At 36.7% G+C, this 16,660-nt stretch overlaps 1 protein-coding gene across 2 annotated transcripts in view; it reads right to left on the bottom strand.

Moving 5' to 3' along the window:
- The window catches only part of CDADC1 (cytidine and dCMP deaminase domain containing 1), a 45,691-nt gene that overhangs the window by 11,467 nt on the left and 17,564 nt on the right, over nt 1-16,660 (bottom strand). For both annotated transcript variants that reach the window (XM_067713879.1, XM_067713878.1), the window contains 4 exons: nt 11,211-11,260; nt 7,818-7,987; nt 5,931-6,120; nt 1,693-1,753 (listed from right to left, as the gene is read on the bottom strand). In XM_067713879.1, the coding sequence (XP_067569980.1) occupies nt 1,693-1,753; nt 5,931-6,120; nt 7,818-7,987; nt 11,211-11,260 (471 nt within the window). The remainder of the gene's footprint in view (nt 1-1,692; nt 1,754-5,930; nt 6,121-7,817; nt 7,988-11,210; nt 11,261-16,660) is intronic.

The following is a 16,660-nucleotide window of genomic DNA, read 5'->3' as shown; positions in this document are numbered from 1 at the left end:
TTTGGTGGTGCTGAATTCTCTTAGCTTTTGCTTGTCTGTAAAGCTTTTGATTTCTCCATCAAATCTGAAAGAGATCCTTGCCTGGTAGAGTAATCTTGGTTGTAGGTTCTTCCCTTTCATCACTTTAAGTATATCATGCCACTCCCTTCTGGCTTATAGAGTTTCTGCTGAGAAATCAGCTGTTAACCTTATGGGAGTTCCCTTGTATGTTATTTGTCATTTTTCCCTTGCTGCTTTCAGTAATTTTTCTTTGTGTTTAATTTTTGCCAGTTTGATTACTATGTGTCTCGGCGTGTTTCTCCTTGGGTTTATCCTGTATGGGACTCTCTGTGCTTCCTGGACTTGGGTGGCTATTTCCTTTCCCATGTTAGGGAAGTTTTCGACTATAATCTCTTCAAATATTTTCTCGGGTCCTTTATCTCTCTCTTCTCCTTCTGGGACCCCTATAATGTGAATGTTGTTGCATTTAATGTTGTCCCAGAGGTCTCTTAGGCTGTCTTCATTTCTTTTCATTCTTTTTTCTTTATTCTGTTCCATGGCAGTGAATTCCAGCACTCTGTCTTGCAGGTCACTTATCAGTTCTTCTGCCTCAGTTATTCTGCTATTGATTCCTTCCAGTGTATTTTTCATTTTAGTTATTGTATTGTTCATCTCTGTTTTTTGTTCTTTAATTCTTCTAGACCTTTGTTAAACATTTCTTGCATCTTCTCGATCTTTGCCTCCATTCTTTTTCCCAGGTCCTGGATCATTTTCACTGTCATTATTCTGAATTCTTTTTCTGGGAGATTGCCTATCTCCACTTCATTTAGTTGTTTTTCTCAGGTTGTATCTTGTTCCTTCATCTGGTACATAGCCCTCTGCCTTTTCATCTTGTCTGTCTTTCTGTGAATGTGGTTTTTGTTCCACAGGATTGTTCTTCTTGCTTCTGCCCATAAAGGCTTATATTTCCTGATTTTTCAGAGTAGTCAAATCATTGTTATTATCAAGAAAATTTTACTTATTATACTAAACTTCTACTTACCTTGAATTGAATTCAAACAGAAAGATAACATTTTAACATAATATTGTACAGTTAATAATAATTAATGTTCCAAATTATGTGCCTGAGGAATTGCAAGATATCCCAAAGATTGTATTACATTAAAAATATCTGGTTAATATGCAAATAATAAAGCTCTGAAGATTACTAATTCATTTATGGTAACTGTGATGACTCTTAATTAGATTATTCAAATAACCAGAATATTTCCACTCTCTGACCAATCTGAGCTAATGTGGCTTTACTCTAATAAGAATGTACATATCCTCATAATTTGGCCCTAGATCCATCTGTATTAATTACATGTATTTTTCCTTTCTAACTGCCCAAGAGGCTTTTGTTTTGGTATAGAAGAGCACTGTCGTCTACTTTCTCATGTAAATTTAATTTATAAATTCAATTTGTTCATGATTATTTGTATTAAACTGCAGAGCCATAGGACTAGTCATTAATCAGCAGTTTCCATGACACCTAGCAAATAGTAGATACACAAACGTCTGTGAACAAATTGAATGGCAAAAATGTAACCTGCAAAAAGAATATACTCCATCTCCAACCACATCAATTTCCAACACCTGATCATTCTAATTCACTATGTTTCTTTTCTTCTTAGCAGCAAAGTTAACCTCAGTAAAGGACTTGTAAATACTTACTTTCTCTGCTTTCAGGCTCATTTTGCTCAAGAACACAAGTTCTTGATGGATTCATTTGCCACTGTAAAAGGACACAAACATTTTATTTATATGTTTAATAAATAGCATTTCAGGGCTTCCCTGGTGGTGCAGTGGTTGAAAGTCTGCCTGCCAATGCAGGGGACACAGGTTCGTGCCCCGGTCTGGGAAGATCCCACATGCCGCAGAGTGGCTAGGCCCATGAGCCATGGCCGCTGAGCCTGCGCGTCCGGAGCCTGTGCGTCCGGAGCCTGTGCTCCGCAATGGGAGAGGCCACAACAGTGAGAGGCCCACGTACAGAAAAAAAAAAAAAAAAAAAAGTAGCATTTCAGCACTGTGCTTTCAAATATCAAAACAGCTTAAAACAATGTAAGAAAAAAGAGTTAGTGTGTCGTACCAACCAAGCCCTAATAATGACTCTGAATGACCCTGAATGATATGACTTCTGGAATGAGAATCAATATTCTTAGAGAAGGAAGTATAAAAATCCTCCTTTACCTTCGTTTTACAGGTAAGGAAGTGGAAGACCAGAGAAGCATAGTGACTTGCCCAAGGTTACATACTGACTAAAGACAGCAGTAGCACCAGAACCTGGGTCTGCCCATGCCCAATACTATAGAATTTCCACCACTTCATATTCTAGCTCCAGGTCCTACAGAATCTTATAATAGCTAGAGAAGGCCTAGATAGAAAGAATGAAAATAAGACAAAGACTATCTTGCCTTTTAATATAGTAATATAATATATACTATTATTTTTATCATAGCATACCATTTATTGTACCATATCATATCATATCACATCTCCTCTGATTATAGTTTTCCATCTCAATCATTCAGAAAGAAATACAGAAGCATGAAGATTCTCAGATATTACAGTGAAGACTGGAGCAGCAGATAAGAAAAACTGAGTGTAATCAATATCTCAAAGCACACCCTTCCTTTCTTATTTGCCTAGAAATCCCCATCATCAGAAACACTAATGACTTAACCAAAAAAGCCCCACTAGGGCACTCTCTCCAGAAAGACACAATTAAGTGGATAGTTCCTGGGGGCCTCTTCCAGAAGCATCAGTTAGTTCATCAGATGAAGTCATTAATATCATGGGCCTTGAGGGAGAATGAGATATAAGACAGACATTTTACCATGTATAAAAAAGTCCTTGGAAGGGGAAGACATCTAGAACTGGTTGGTCACCTATAGAAATGGGATGGTTAGGATTAGCACCAGGAAAAAGGAGGATTTCCAAGCAATGGGAAGATATATGTGAAATTAAAAAAAAAAAAAAAGTCATGTTCAAAACATGTCAAACCATTAAAATCTATTACTTTGGGCAAAGTAAAAACTAATAACCTTGAATTTACATTTAAAGATCATCATAAAAAGACTATATCTAACTGTGAAAACTTAGAAGCAATCTAGGTGTCCAACAAAAAGGGAATGGTTAAATAAGTTATGTCCATAGGTTGCAATACTGTGTAATCATTAAAAATTATTTCTGAAGAATTTTCAATGACACAGAAAATACAGCAACATGTTAACAGTGGTATCTATGAACTGTGGGATAATATCTGTTCTTTTTTTATTTTCATCTATATATCTGTTCTTTTTTCTATTTCCTCTATAATGAGCATACATTACTTTCACAATTTAAAAAAAAGTAATATAACCTAAAAAAGAAAAATTTACATGTATTAAACAGAAAAAAAAATAGTTTCTCAGTAAATGGACTTGGGTTTACACAGGTAAAATATATTCTTGGAAATACTGTTGCCCAGCCCTAGCCTAGTCTGCAACAACCCCACAGAACAGAACCTCTTATCTCAAGGCATATGGTAACACCTCAAAGAGAAAAGAAAAAAATTTTCAAACAAAATTAATTTCAATTGGTTTAATGTTTAAAAAAATGAAATTTACTGGTACTCATGCTACTTTTGACAGTCTAAAAGCAATATAATCATTATAAAAATTCCAATGTGGAACAAATACTAGTTCGTGTTAGTTACTGGTATTTACAAAACTAGGCATTTAGCTATAACCAAGTAGTTTAAATCATTGACATAATATTGCAAGCCAGGCCAGATGAGGGAAAGGATGAGAGGGTGGAGAGCTAATCTTCACTGGAAGGAGTACAGAGAGACCAGGTGTACCTGAATGAGGGCACTCCTGGGTGGGTCTTGGCCCAACAGGTATTTCTGAATCCCATCTCTGCCCGAGGGGCCTTCACTCCCTTTGTCTTCCTGTCTCTTCCTGCTTCTCTTGCCCTGTCTTACATTCTTCTGATCTCTTCATTCTCTTTACGGTGGAAAAGCTACTAAAATCCACCAGTAAGCAAGATATTTCAGAATTCACTTAACCCAGCACTCACAGTCCTGAAGAGCTAGGTCACTTACACTTTATAAAGAGAATTATTTCCTCCCAATCTTCAGGAGGAATGAAGGAACAGAAAACAAAAATACAGAACTGGTGATTTCCCTTTTGATTAGATGGATACAAACTTGTTTAGTTTTACAAAAGAGGCATCTGTCCCATCTCTCCCTTCTTTCAGTGCCCCCCTTTTCTTTTTAAAATCATGTCTTTTAAATAAGACAACTGGAAATAAAAAACAAAAATATATGACAAAAATAAAAAGGATAAAAATATATGATTCTTCACACACAAACTAGAAAACTAATGTGTTGCTACATTAATTTTTAAATAAATTTTTAAATATATATATGGTTTAGTAAGTAATTTTTAGGTGCCTTGTATGTTCCAGACACCCTGGATTCAAACAGAAAAGTAAAGTTGAAATTTGTAAACAGTTCTATCATATGCCTTTTGTACCCACTGCAAACTACAGTATATAAATGTTATATTAAATGCCAGAATTATGGGACTTCCCTGGTGGCACAGTGGATAAGACTCTGTGCTCCTAATGCCGGAGGTCCAGGTTCGATCCCTGGTCAGGGAACTAGATTCCGCATGCATGCCACAACTGAGTTCACATGCCACAACTAAGGAGCTGTCAAGCCGCAACTAAGAAGCCCACCTGCCATAACTAAGGAGCCCATGTGCTGCAACTAAGGAGCCAGCGAGCTGCAACTAAGACCCGGTGCAACCAAATAAATAAATATTAAAAAAAAAAAAAAAAGCCAGAATTATCAAAGCAACATATGATTCTGAACAGGATCCTTTTGCTGTATAGAACTTTATTGGGACAACTGGTAAACCCTGACTGGACTCTGGATTAAATGGTAGCAACATATCAATGATAATTTCCTGAGTTTTGTGGTGGTTATGTAGGATAATATACTGTTTGAGGAAATATACAAGAAAATATCTGAGAGTGATCTGGCATCATAGCAACAACTTAACTCTCAAATGTTCTGGAAAAAAAATTATTTGTAGTATTTTTGTAACTTCTGTATGCTTGAGATTATTTCTAAAAAGAAAAAGGTTTTTTTGTTTTTTTTTTCCGGTACACGGGCCTCTCGCTGTTGTGGCCTCTCCCGTTGCAGAGCACAGGCTCAGCGGCCATGGCTCACGGGCCCAGCCGCTCCACGGCATGTGGGATCTTCCCAGACCGGGGCACCAACCGATGTCCCCTGCATCAGCAGGTGGACTCCCAACCACTGCGCCACCAGGGAAGCCCAAGAAAAAGTTTTTTATAAACCATTCTTTGTAACTTTTCTATATGCTTGAGATTATTTCTAAAAACAAAAAGTTTTTTAGAAACCAAAGTAGTAAAAAAGCACAAAGAATTAAAGTTCTGAGTTTTCCACAAACCACCCCAGCACTTTTTTGGAAATGTCAAATATTAAATTCTTCTTATTTTTTCCTGGTTTTTCTCATGAGAAATGCACACGTGTGTGTGTGTGTGTGTGTGTGTGTGTGTCCCCTTCTTTTGGGTAATCTTAAACTACTTTCACCTCTGTCTACCACTTCAATCCAGAAAGGTGAGGGAAGAGGTGGGTCAAGGATTTTCTTTTGTTAGCCACCAGATGGCACCAAAGGACTAACTAATTCAAGATCTGTAAGGTCAATGCACAACTCTTGATAGAAATCTATATTCATAAGGCAGATCCTAAGCTGAACATTTGTAGTTAAGCAAGTGCTTGCACATAAACATAAACTCAATGATAACTCTTTAAAAGGGTAAGAATCGCTAATTTAAAATATGCAGCAGAGTACCTAACAATATAATAAAAAGTATATTTGAAAAAATGTGTATCTACTTACTGTAAATTTGCTAACGCCTTCAAGTTCCCCAAATCTCATGTAAGAGATGTCTGCCTTCTTTTTTCCAACATCTACATCCCCTGCATAGATTTGTTTTATGCCCGCACCTTTAATTAAAGGTACACATTCATCACATGGGCACTTTGTCACAAAAATCATACTTCTTTCTTCTGGTTTTATCTCTTGACACCTACAAAAAATATATATAAAATATCAGGAAGATAGTTTCTAAAAGGGTAAGTTATGTTTTAGAAAAATCTTTAAACATTAAAATTGAGCTGCTTTAGGATTTACAACATTATACACAATAATGATCAAGCCTTATTCTTGCTGAATTAGTCAATGGCAAGATTTTCAGTATTACATTACAAAGGAAATGAAAATAGAGAGAGAGAGAGAGAGAGAGAAAAAACAATGCTTTCTAAGTAAGTAACTCTTTATAATGCCAGAATTAGGGGCTAGAACTAACACCCTCCCTAAGAATGTACCATGTGTGATTAGACATTAAGTCATCATGGTAGCCAAAAGGTCTACCTCTTATCTGGTAACTAACAGATATTTAATAATGCTTACTAAATTGATAAATTAATATTAGAGTTCTGTTTTGAGTTACAGTTCCCTTACTCCCTTCCCTAACACAGGATAATTTTATTTAACAAGCATTTGGATTTGACAAAACGAAGCAAGTAATCTGTAATGAAGAGCACAAGGAAAAAAAACAGAGGAGTTTGGTGAAATTTTACATGCCAGGGGTAGTTTAGGACTAAGGAATGCTTCATCTGAGGATACAGGAGTTGTACTTCTGGGTTCTATGGTTTACACTGCTCTCAGTCTTACATTCCCCACCACCAGCCTTCTGCACCCATGTCCTTAGTTCAGATTCTCATTCTGTTCCCCTGTACTAGGGCAGCAGAATTGTATGCATCTAGTCTGTTCAAACAATATGCCTGCAACCTAAGTAATCATTAGTGTGGCTCTGTCAATGTCATTCAATTTCTCCACTACCTACCAAATGAAGTCTAAACTCAAAGTCCTCTCTTGTCAGTCCCAACCGATCCCATGTGCTCCATGGTGCAGCCTAAGTGTAACATCTGTGTTCCTAAACACACAAGCATTTTCCTACTTCTAGCCCACTGCTATGCCTGAAGCAAGAATGGTTTCCCTTCAAGTAAGCATCTCCAATGGCATAATCCTACCAAACCTTTAAAGCACAGCTCAAATGCCAGTTTCTCCATAAAGCTTTTCCCTCTCACTCCCCCTCCATCCGTACCAGCCCCTGAATTTCTACCCACTTTTTGTTGGCCTTTCCCACACAACTGACCATGTTAGGTTGAATACAGTCTTATATCCCATACTGTGTTATAAGCTCCTCAAGGACAGAAACCATGACTTATGCAGATTTAAATCCCCTAAGATCACCCACTTAATGGTAAATGCTGAGAAATGTTTGTGGAAATGATCTAAATTAACATTAGAAGGAGGTAATGCCAGTTATAATCTCTAACAAAAACTATGTTAAAGCAATTTGATTCATAATAAAATCTATATATTCATAAATATAAATATATGGGCTCTACATTTAGAAAACAAAACTGATTATATAATGCAGAAATATGCAAGACCCTAAGGACAAACTTCAAGCAGTTTTATATTGGACAGAGAAGGAAGAAAGGAAAAAAGACTTGCTCAGTAAATTTGAAACCCTGCAGGATCCCTGACAATGGCTTCAGGTCAGGTAGCAAAGACCAAGTAGGACCAAAGTTATACTTCTGAAAAGAATATTTCTTGGAATTTTTTAAAAAGGCAATAAATTACAGCTAAAAGAAAACTAATTTTAACTAATCCTTGCTACATTTTATAGAAAATACATGCGAACAAATTTCATACCTAAATGTCAAGGCATTCTGTTCTGCGTGTACAATGTATCTGAATTTCCTTATTTCTCTGTCTTTCTGTTTGTCATCCATGTGCGGGAAGTCAGCATACTCAGATCCAACAGGAAAAGCATTATAACCACATCCTATGAAGTACATTGCTCCTGTTCCATCACAGTTTCTCTATGAAAAGTAAGCAAACCAACAAAGCTGTTTTCAACATTCTGAAAAGGCATCTTACATTGTATCTTTAAAGCTTAGTATCATACTTATAATGAATTCACTTTTCCATGATAAACTGAGCCATCAGAAAAATACAATATTAGATTTTCCTGCCACAGTGTGGTCTTGTCAAAGTTAAATTTCAAGCAGCCTGATCATCTCTAGTATATAATCTCAAGGCAATCCTTTGTTTTAGCAGTTAATTAAATAGTAGCTTAATTCACAAACTGTTTCACTTGATTCAGACACCTCTCCCTGAATAGGTTATAAGATCCTAGAGAACAGAAACCATGTTTTATACCTCCTTTCTGCCACTTAAAGTAGACCTATTACAGTGTTCCATATACAGCAGGTACACAATAAATTATTGTTAATTTCTTATATGCTCTGTGCTGTGCTACTGGTTAGCAAGTCAGAAATCCTAAAAATATTTTGAACAGACAATTTCTGTTTTGGGCTAAAAATGTGCTAGTGTATATAGTTGGAAAATAAATAATGCACTTTCCTTTAATTTTCATGTTTACTGAGCCTCTACTGTGTTTTTGTGTATATGTGCGTGTGTGTGTGTATGTAATAGAACTTCCTACTTAAGTGGTTTTTTTTTTTTAAAGTGGTTTTTTTATTTCTCCTGGTCAGTGGCATATTAGGTGTCAATATGAATGTTTTATCAACTATAAAAGTAAAATATTTTATAAATCAGAACTGTTTATAATACTTTGGAATATGCCATAAACCTCACTAAATTTCAATATATTATACATAGTTACTCATGTGATAGTTTCAACAGACTCAGTACTATAGCAGCTTGGTAAAAATCATTGTTATGATGAGCCGACAGAAGCTTACAAATAATATGTTATCTCATTGATAACAAATTATCCTTGAGCATTCACTAAAGGTTAAACATCATGCTCACTTTTATATGTGTTACTTCATTTAATTAATCCTCACAACATCCTAGACAGTAGTACTATTACTATTCCCATTGTATAGATAAGGAAACTGAGGCCAAAAGAGATTAAATAACTTGTCCAAAGTCACAAAGCTGGTAAGCAACATAGCCAGAATTCAAGGATGGGTTGCTTGACTCCAAACCCATGTCCTTCCACTTTACCATGCTGCCTACACTCTAGATAATATAACTGGAAACTAAATTCTCCAAAAAGTAGTTGAGAACCAGGTGTTAAGCCAAAAGGCTGCTGAGCATTTATATAAATCCAAGGGAGAGTTCCAACCATAGGCCAGGCCCTGTGCTAGGTTCTGGGAATACACTGGTAAATGTGACAGAGAATCCCAGCCCTCATGAACCTTCTGATCTGGAGACGATAAGAAACTGGACATGTAAATTTAACTGTGATGAGCGTCACCACGGAGTTGTACAGAATACTATGGGAGTTTCTGGCAGAGGAACCTATTCTAATAGGTGCTAACAATTTGGGAAGAAATAAGAGTCAAGAGATAGTCTGAAGGTGGAATTCACAGCATTTGGTGATCGATTGTTTGAGTGGAATGGGGAATGGGATGGTGACCACTAGTGAAGGAATAGGTTAGCCGGGAAGATACTGAATGTATTGGCTAGGTTGAACTTGAGGGGCTCATGACATATCCAGCCAAATAGTAAAATTACTTGCTATAAAGTCTGTTGAAGGACACTTAGGCCCCCCTACTCATCTTTTAGTCATCCTCATAGTTACGAAGTATCTCTTGGTTCCATGCCCTCCCAACCCATCCACAGAATTCCAAGTCCTCATCATCTCTTTTTATTAACCTCCCTAGTTCCTGTGTAGCCCCACTTCATTTTTTACATGCAAATCTAATCAGATCATTTTCCCATTTAAAATATTCTTGGATTGCTCTGTCCAGTATAGTAGCCAATAGCACCATGTGGTCAGTGCAAACTGAGAGGTGCTATAAGTATAAAATACATACAGGATTGTGAAGAATCAATACTCCCCCCAAATGCAAAGTATTTTATTAAAAACATTAACAAATATTTTTATATTGGTTACATGTTGAAATGATAATATTTCTGGACAGACGATTAAATACATATATATATATTTTTTGGCCACGCTGCGCGACACGTGGGACCTTAGTTCCCCAACCAGGGATCGAACCCGTGCCCCCTGCAGTGGAAACGCGGTGTCTTCACCACTGGACCGCCAGGGAAGTCCCAAGTAAAATATATTCTTAAAATTAATTCACCTGTTTCTTTTTATTTTATTTATTTATTTATTTATTTATTTATTTATTTTTTGCGGTACACGGTCCCCTCACTGTTGTGGCCTCTCCCGCTGCGGAGCACAGGCTCCAGACGCGCAGGCTCAGCGGCCATGGCTCACGGGCCCAGCCGCTCCGCGGCATGTGGGATCCTCCCAGACCGGGGCACGATCCCGTGTCCCCTGCATCGGCAGGCGGACTCTCAACCACTGCGCCACCAGGGAAGCCCTCTTTTTATTTTTTTAATGTGGCTCCTAAAAAAATTTAAATCACGTATTGGCTTGCCTTTTATTTCTGTTGGTTAGCACTATGCTAGTGTATCCCACTGTCTGATGGATAAAGTCTAAACTCTCTATGTGGTATACAGAGTTCTTTATGGTGCAGCCCAATTTTTTGCTACTCTGCTAGACACAGGACCCTGGACTTCAATGTGCCAAATTACTTGCATTTCCCCACATTCTCACGCCCTACCTCTGCATGTTACCCTTCTAGTCCCACTAACTTGCTCTGCCTGATGAACTCCTACTCATTCTTCAAGACTAATAGCACCTGACCTCCCCTAATAGTATTTTACTCATTTCTCCAAGCAGAGTAAAGGTGCCTCCTCTGTGCTCTCACGGTATCAGGTTATAATTACAGTTATATACCAGTCTCTTTTTCACCTCTGTCTCCATCACTAGACTATATAAGGCTATGAAGGGTGGACTATGTGATCCTTAACTCCCCATTGTTCACTGTGGCACAGAGCCAACCCTGTGGCAGGTGTTTAATAAATGTTCACTAAATGAATAAATCTATATAAAAAAACTGTTGAGAGAATATGCAAATGTTTATAAAACTTAATAAATACACCAATAAGAAATATTAATCCCCAGGGGTCAACAAAATGTCATGTACTTAACATGGAAATATGTTTAAACAAAATCAAGTTTAAATGTTTATAAAGAATTATTTTCATACTCACAGATTTTCCTTCTGCCCAGATGACTGCTCCAACTCCTGTTTTATGATCCTCTGAAAGATACATGGCGTGTAACTCAGTAAAAATCAATGATTTGTTAGTTTCAGAAATACATTTTTTCCAAAAATAATAAACATGTATTTATTGAAATATACTTCATAAATGTAGCAGCAATCCTTGACAACCTCACTAATTACGGAAAAAGTATGAAAATAAATATTGTCAAGCATAGACTATATGGGAGCTAGGTACGAACTAACTATAGACAGTATCACTACCAACCCAATCTCACGTGATCTATGTGCAGAGATAACACAGTGGCAGTGCCCGCACTCAGGTGACTTCAAAGCTGTAACCAGAACTGAGGGTAACTTTATTGAATTTCCACCAACAAGTCAGTTTTTAAATGACTATTTCTAATAGACGATGAAATCAATTAAGAAAGAAGTTTCTGAACTAATGGATTTAGTGTAATAACCATTCACAACAATCAAATCTGTCTTCTCCTAGCATCTTTTGCACTCTAATCATGGAAAATACATTTCATGAAAGTGTTCTTGCTATGAAAAAAGTTCAAACTCATAATACAAACATAAACAAATCTTTATGGGCTTTCATATATATATACACACACACACACACACACACACACACACACATATTTTTTTTTTTTGCTGGAAGGTACATGAAAGGAATTTTGATTTAAATAAAATGATGTCCTTTCCCTGACCTTCACAGTTTACCTTGAGGGGAAAAGAATGCCAAGTTAGTGACATGATGCCCATTTCTAAATCAAGTGGCAGAAGTCACAAATATAACATTATAATTTCCCTGCAGAACCAACCTATTTACTTTGCAACAAGAAAGGCTGTATTTCTTAAAACTATTAACCTTCAACAGAAAATACAAAACCAAAATAGAAATTCTAAATATTAAGAACTGACTTTTTCTTTCTACTACTACTAAGGGTGAGTTAAAAATTTCTAGGACAATTATACACAAATTATAAAAACCATAGTATTTATCAAAATCTTAATAAGAGACCAATATAGTTAAGTAGGTACATTTACACAGAGAAAGTGAAAATTATCTGTGAACTTGCCCTCAGGCATTTTCATATTGATGAGGATTAAACGAAACTGTGGCTTCACCCCACAATTTCCTAAAAGATAATCCTTCCAATAATAACATATTTAAATACTTTTCTAGTAAAAGTACAAAGAAACATTATTCTACCTATGCATGAAAAACTAGGATGCCTGATAAAGTTAATTTTTAAAGAAAGTTATGACACTATAATGAAATTCCCCATCTTCAGGTCAAGCAAGCTTGGGTTTTCAAAATTATACCACAAAGCATTTTTATAATTTATTTTAAGCACTTGTTATCCATTATCTCATTTTTATCCTAAAGGTAAAGCAGACAAAATTTCCTTTTCTAGATGAGAAAACAGGCAAAGAAACTGACTAAAATTTAGCCCTCCACACCCAATCGGCTTGCCTCCCTCCGATGTGAAGAATTTTGTAACAAAGGTTCCCCTTTACTGAATACCTGAGTGCCTATACTCATGAAGCTTATGGTCCAATGGAGAAGGAAGATGGTAACAAGGAAACATCTAAGAACCTAGGTGCTGTGCTGGGCTATGAAGGAAAGGAGCAGGATACTGAGGAACAGTGTATGGGAGAAACAAACAGTGTATGGGAGAAACATAGTATGGAGACTGTCAGGAAAGGAATTTGGGGGTAAAAGTTTTGTTCCTTCCAAGATTGTCAGAATACAACATGAAGGGAAAAGAATATAATTATGGCTTTATGCTCCTTTCTAAGGTAAACAGTATAGAAGTTAAAAACCTAAGATTATATTTCATTTATATTATAAATGAAAACCTTTAAGTAAAATTGTACTTAATACATGTATAAATCTGAAACAGAAAATGAAAAACTCAAATAGAAACTCTTCATATCAAGAGTCTACTTTTCCTACCATTGATACTAAGTATTTTTCATATTATTATTTTTTAGTCCAGGAGCCACTTTTTCTGTTTCAGTCTAGGGACAGCCTAAATCTTGTTAGGAGGAAAAAAAATGTGATTTTTTAAACTAAGCTCAGGGACTTCCTTGGTGGCACAGTGGTTAAGAATCTACCTACCAATGCAGGGGATAGGGGTTCGAGCCCTGGTCTGGGAAGATCCCACACGGCGCAGAGCAACTAAACCCGTGCGCCACAACTACTGAGCCTTCATGCCACAACTACTGAAGCCCATGCACCTAGAGCCCGTGCTCCGCAACAAGAGAAGCCACCGCCATGAGAAGCCCGCGCACCGCAACGAAGAGTAACCCCACTCACCGCAACTAGAGAAAGCCTGCGCGCAGCAACAAAGACCCAACGCAGCCAAAAATAAAGCTCTACTGCTTAGCTAAGGCTAGTTTCACCAAGAAAATATTCTTTACTACATGTCTTTTGAAATCAGAATAAAATTTCATCCATATACGATGAGTAGATTTCACCCAGCCCCCAAGGTTGGATGACAGATGAGGTAATTTCTCAAAAATCTTTTCACATCAGTAATTTTTATGTAAAGTTTCTCAAAAAGCTTTCATGTCTGTAAATTGCTCCCCAGGATCTGGTCATTCACAGGATTTTCTCTGTATACCCTTGAAGGAAAGGTCAACTTAAAATCACTGAGCCAAATTCCTGAGACTCTTTGGTCACTGAAAGTCAGAGGACTCTTTATCCTATGGTTCTGGAACACAGGCATGGTTATTTTAGCTCCCAATACTGTGGTCATGTCAGGGTTTGTCCAAGTGTGGTTCACAAACCAACTGCATCAGAATGACTGGACGCTTGTTACAAAGGCAGACTCCTGGCTCCCATGGAAATTCCATGAATCAACCTCTCCAAGGGAGGCGGCAGACTCAGGAATCTGTACTTCTCATGAGCATCACCTCTGATTCGTAGGCAACTAAAAGTTGAGAACCACTGAGTTATGATTTGAAACAGTTAACTTTCTTGGCTACTCCAACCTACTTTCATCATTAGCGTTGTGGTTCAGAAGGAAGGCATGATCGTCAGCTTTGGAAAACGCCTAGTCTAATGGGAAACAGGACATAAAAAGAAATCAAAACTCACACTTAAACCAGGTAGGTAAGATGTGATGCCCTCCTATCTCTGTTTTTTTCCCCTAGAGTCTAAACAAATTTTGTCACTTTTTTGCTATCCTCAAAGTAGCTTAGAAACATATTTTTAATGACACCTCTGTGGATCCTATTTACTCATCATTCAAAAATCAATTAATTACCTACTTTCAATTAGTTTCAGAACTCTGTTAGAAGTTTTGGCATTCTTTTTAATCATATGTATATTTTTAAATGAAATGGTTTAACGGAATGATTTCTTCACCTATTAGAGTGAAATAAAGTTATGTGAGCTGAACAGCATAAAATTTAGAGTTATTAGAAACACACTAAGTCAAGGGGATATCTACCTTGCTGGATTGTCCTCAATGTTAAGTGAGGTACATATATAAATCACCTAGCTCTGTGCCTGACACACAGTAGGTGCTCAGTAAATTTTTTATTATCATCAATGAGGAGTATCAGTCCAGAATTCCTTATCTGCAATCCCTTATATCAAGTTTTTTTAAAACACCTTGACACACATACATATAGCATGTACATATTATTTTTCTAAAATCTGAAAAATTCTGAATTCCTTTTCATCTGGCTTCAAGAGCTTTGGGTAGGGGACTGTGGACCACTTATCTTTGTATATAAAAATATTTCTTTCGTGCTAAGGAAAAAACAATGATGAGGACATGGTCTCTCCCCTGGAAGAGCTCACAGTGGAAAGGAGCACATGACATAAGAGTCGCATTCTATTCAGGATTTGGGTTCCAGGCAAGAAAGTCATACATAGACAAAAAATTAACCTTGAAAAACCTAAATCACCCATCAAGCGCATAAGTACAAAACTCTGCATAGTAACAGCAGATAAATTTACAATACTATAACTATACTAGTAGAGTATCTAATAAAGAATATATATGCAAATTCATATCTATACATTACTGCATAGTGGAGCCATACACGGTATTGTTAGGTATTAGGAGAGGAGCTCCTGAGATTAAGTAAAAAAACAGACTCACACCTCCCATCTTACGCTCACTCTGGAATCTGCTGAATTCTAATTAGCAAATGAGAATTAGTGAAGTATAGCTGTAACAGCTGTTTCCATTTATGTTTCTGTCCTTCCAGAATGGTTGGGAGAAAAATTCTTTATAAAGCTGGAGTTGGCAGAGACTAACATAGAGCCCACGATACAAGACACTTACATTAAGTCAGACCTTTACAGAATACAGTTGTTTGGCATCATGTAGTTTGTGCCTATAGTAGAATCAAATTCTTTAATAAGAATCAAGTGATTATTAACCCTGCTGAATGTTGGAATCCCTTACAGAAAGTTAAAAATTCACAGACCTAGGACATACCCTTAGGGACCAGGTTTAGTAGGTCTGGGTTAGAATTTGAGCATTCTTACTTTTAATAAAAGTTTCTAGGGTGATTCTAACATGCTGCCATTTGAAAACCTCCATTTTACTGAAATTACTTCAACCTGTGGTCTTTTGTTGAGCATATACTGCAGACCAGTGGCATTTGTATGGACTTTTTCTGAAGATTTTCTCTCTTCTCCTTCTTTCTTGGGATAAGTTTAAAAATTCCTACTATAGCCTACTCACCAAATCTTACTCTACTGTTCCTCCTGCCTGCATTTTCTTTTCCTTATTTCAAAGTTGCATTTTAAAAAGTGATCATGTGGGGAGGGGGAAGGGTAAGCTGTGACAAAGCCAGCGAGAGGCACGGACATATATACACTACCAAACATAAGGTAGATAGCTAGTGGGAAGCAGCCGCATAGCACAGGGAGATCAGCTCGGTGCTTTGTGACCGCCTGGAGGGGTGGGATAGGGAGGGTGGGAGGGAGGGAGACACAAGAGGGAAGAGATATGGAACATATGTATAACTGATTCACTTTGTTATAAAGCAGAAACACACCATTGTAAAGCAATTATACTCCAATAAAGATGTAAAAAAAAAAGTGATCATGATTCTACTTTGAAAAATGTTATGTCTGCTGAGATGTAAAAACACTGTTCTATAATTGGAAATACAGATACCGCCTTTTATCATGATAGAGAAAATTCCCAAGTAATATTTTCCTTTTTCACATACTTACTCAGGTACAACTTAATATAATAAAGTAAAAATGTTTGATTTCTCCACTTGCTGATTGAAGACATACCAGAAATTGGAAGAATATGAAAAAATCTCCTTTACTTTGATTCTATTTGTTATTTTGAATTCATATTTTTAGTTTAAAGATTTTTTAAGTTTTTACTAAATACTGAATACCTACAGAATATTGAAGAGTTAAGAAAAAAAAGAATAATTCTGGTT

Source organism: Pseudorca crassidens, chromosome 18, assembly GCF_039906515.1.
Source record: "Pseudorca crassidens isolate mPseCra1 chromosome 18, mPseCra1.hap1, whole genome shotgun sequence".
Lineage (NCBI taxonomy): Eukaryota > Metazoa > Chordata > Mammalia > Artiodactyla > Delphinidae > Pseudorca > Pseudorca crassidens.
The sequence above is the reverse complement of the archived record's forward strand: the minus strand, read 5'-3'. Positions and strand labels throughout refer to the sequence as shown.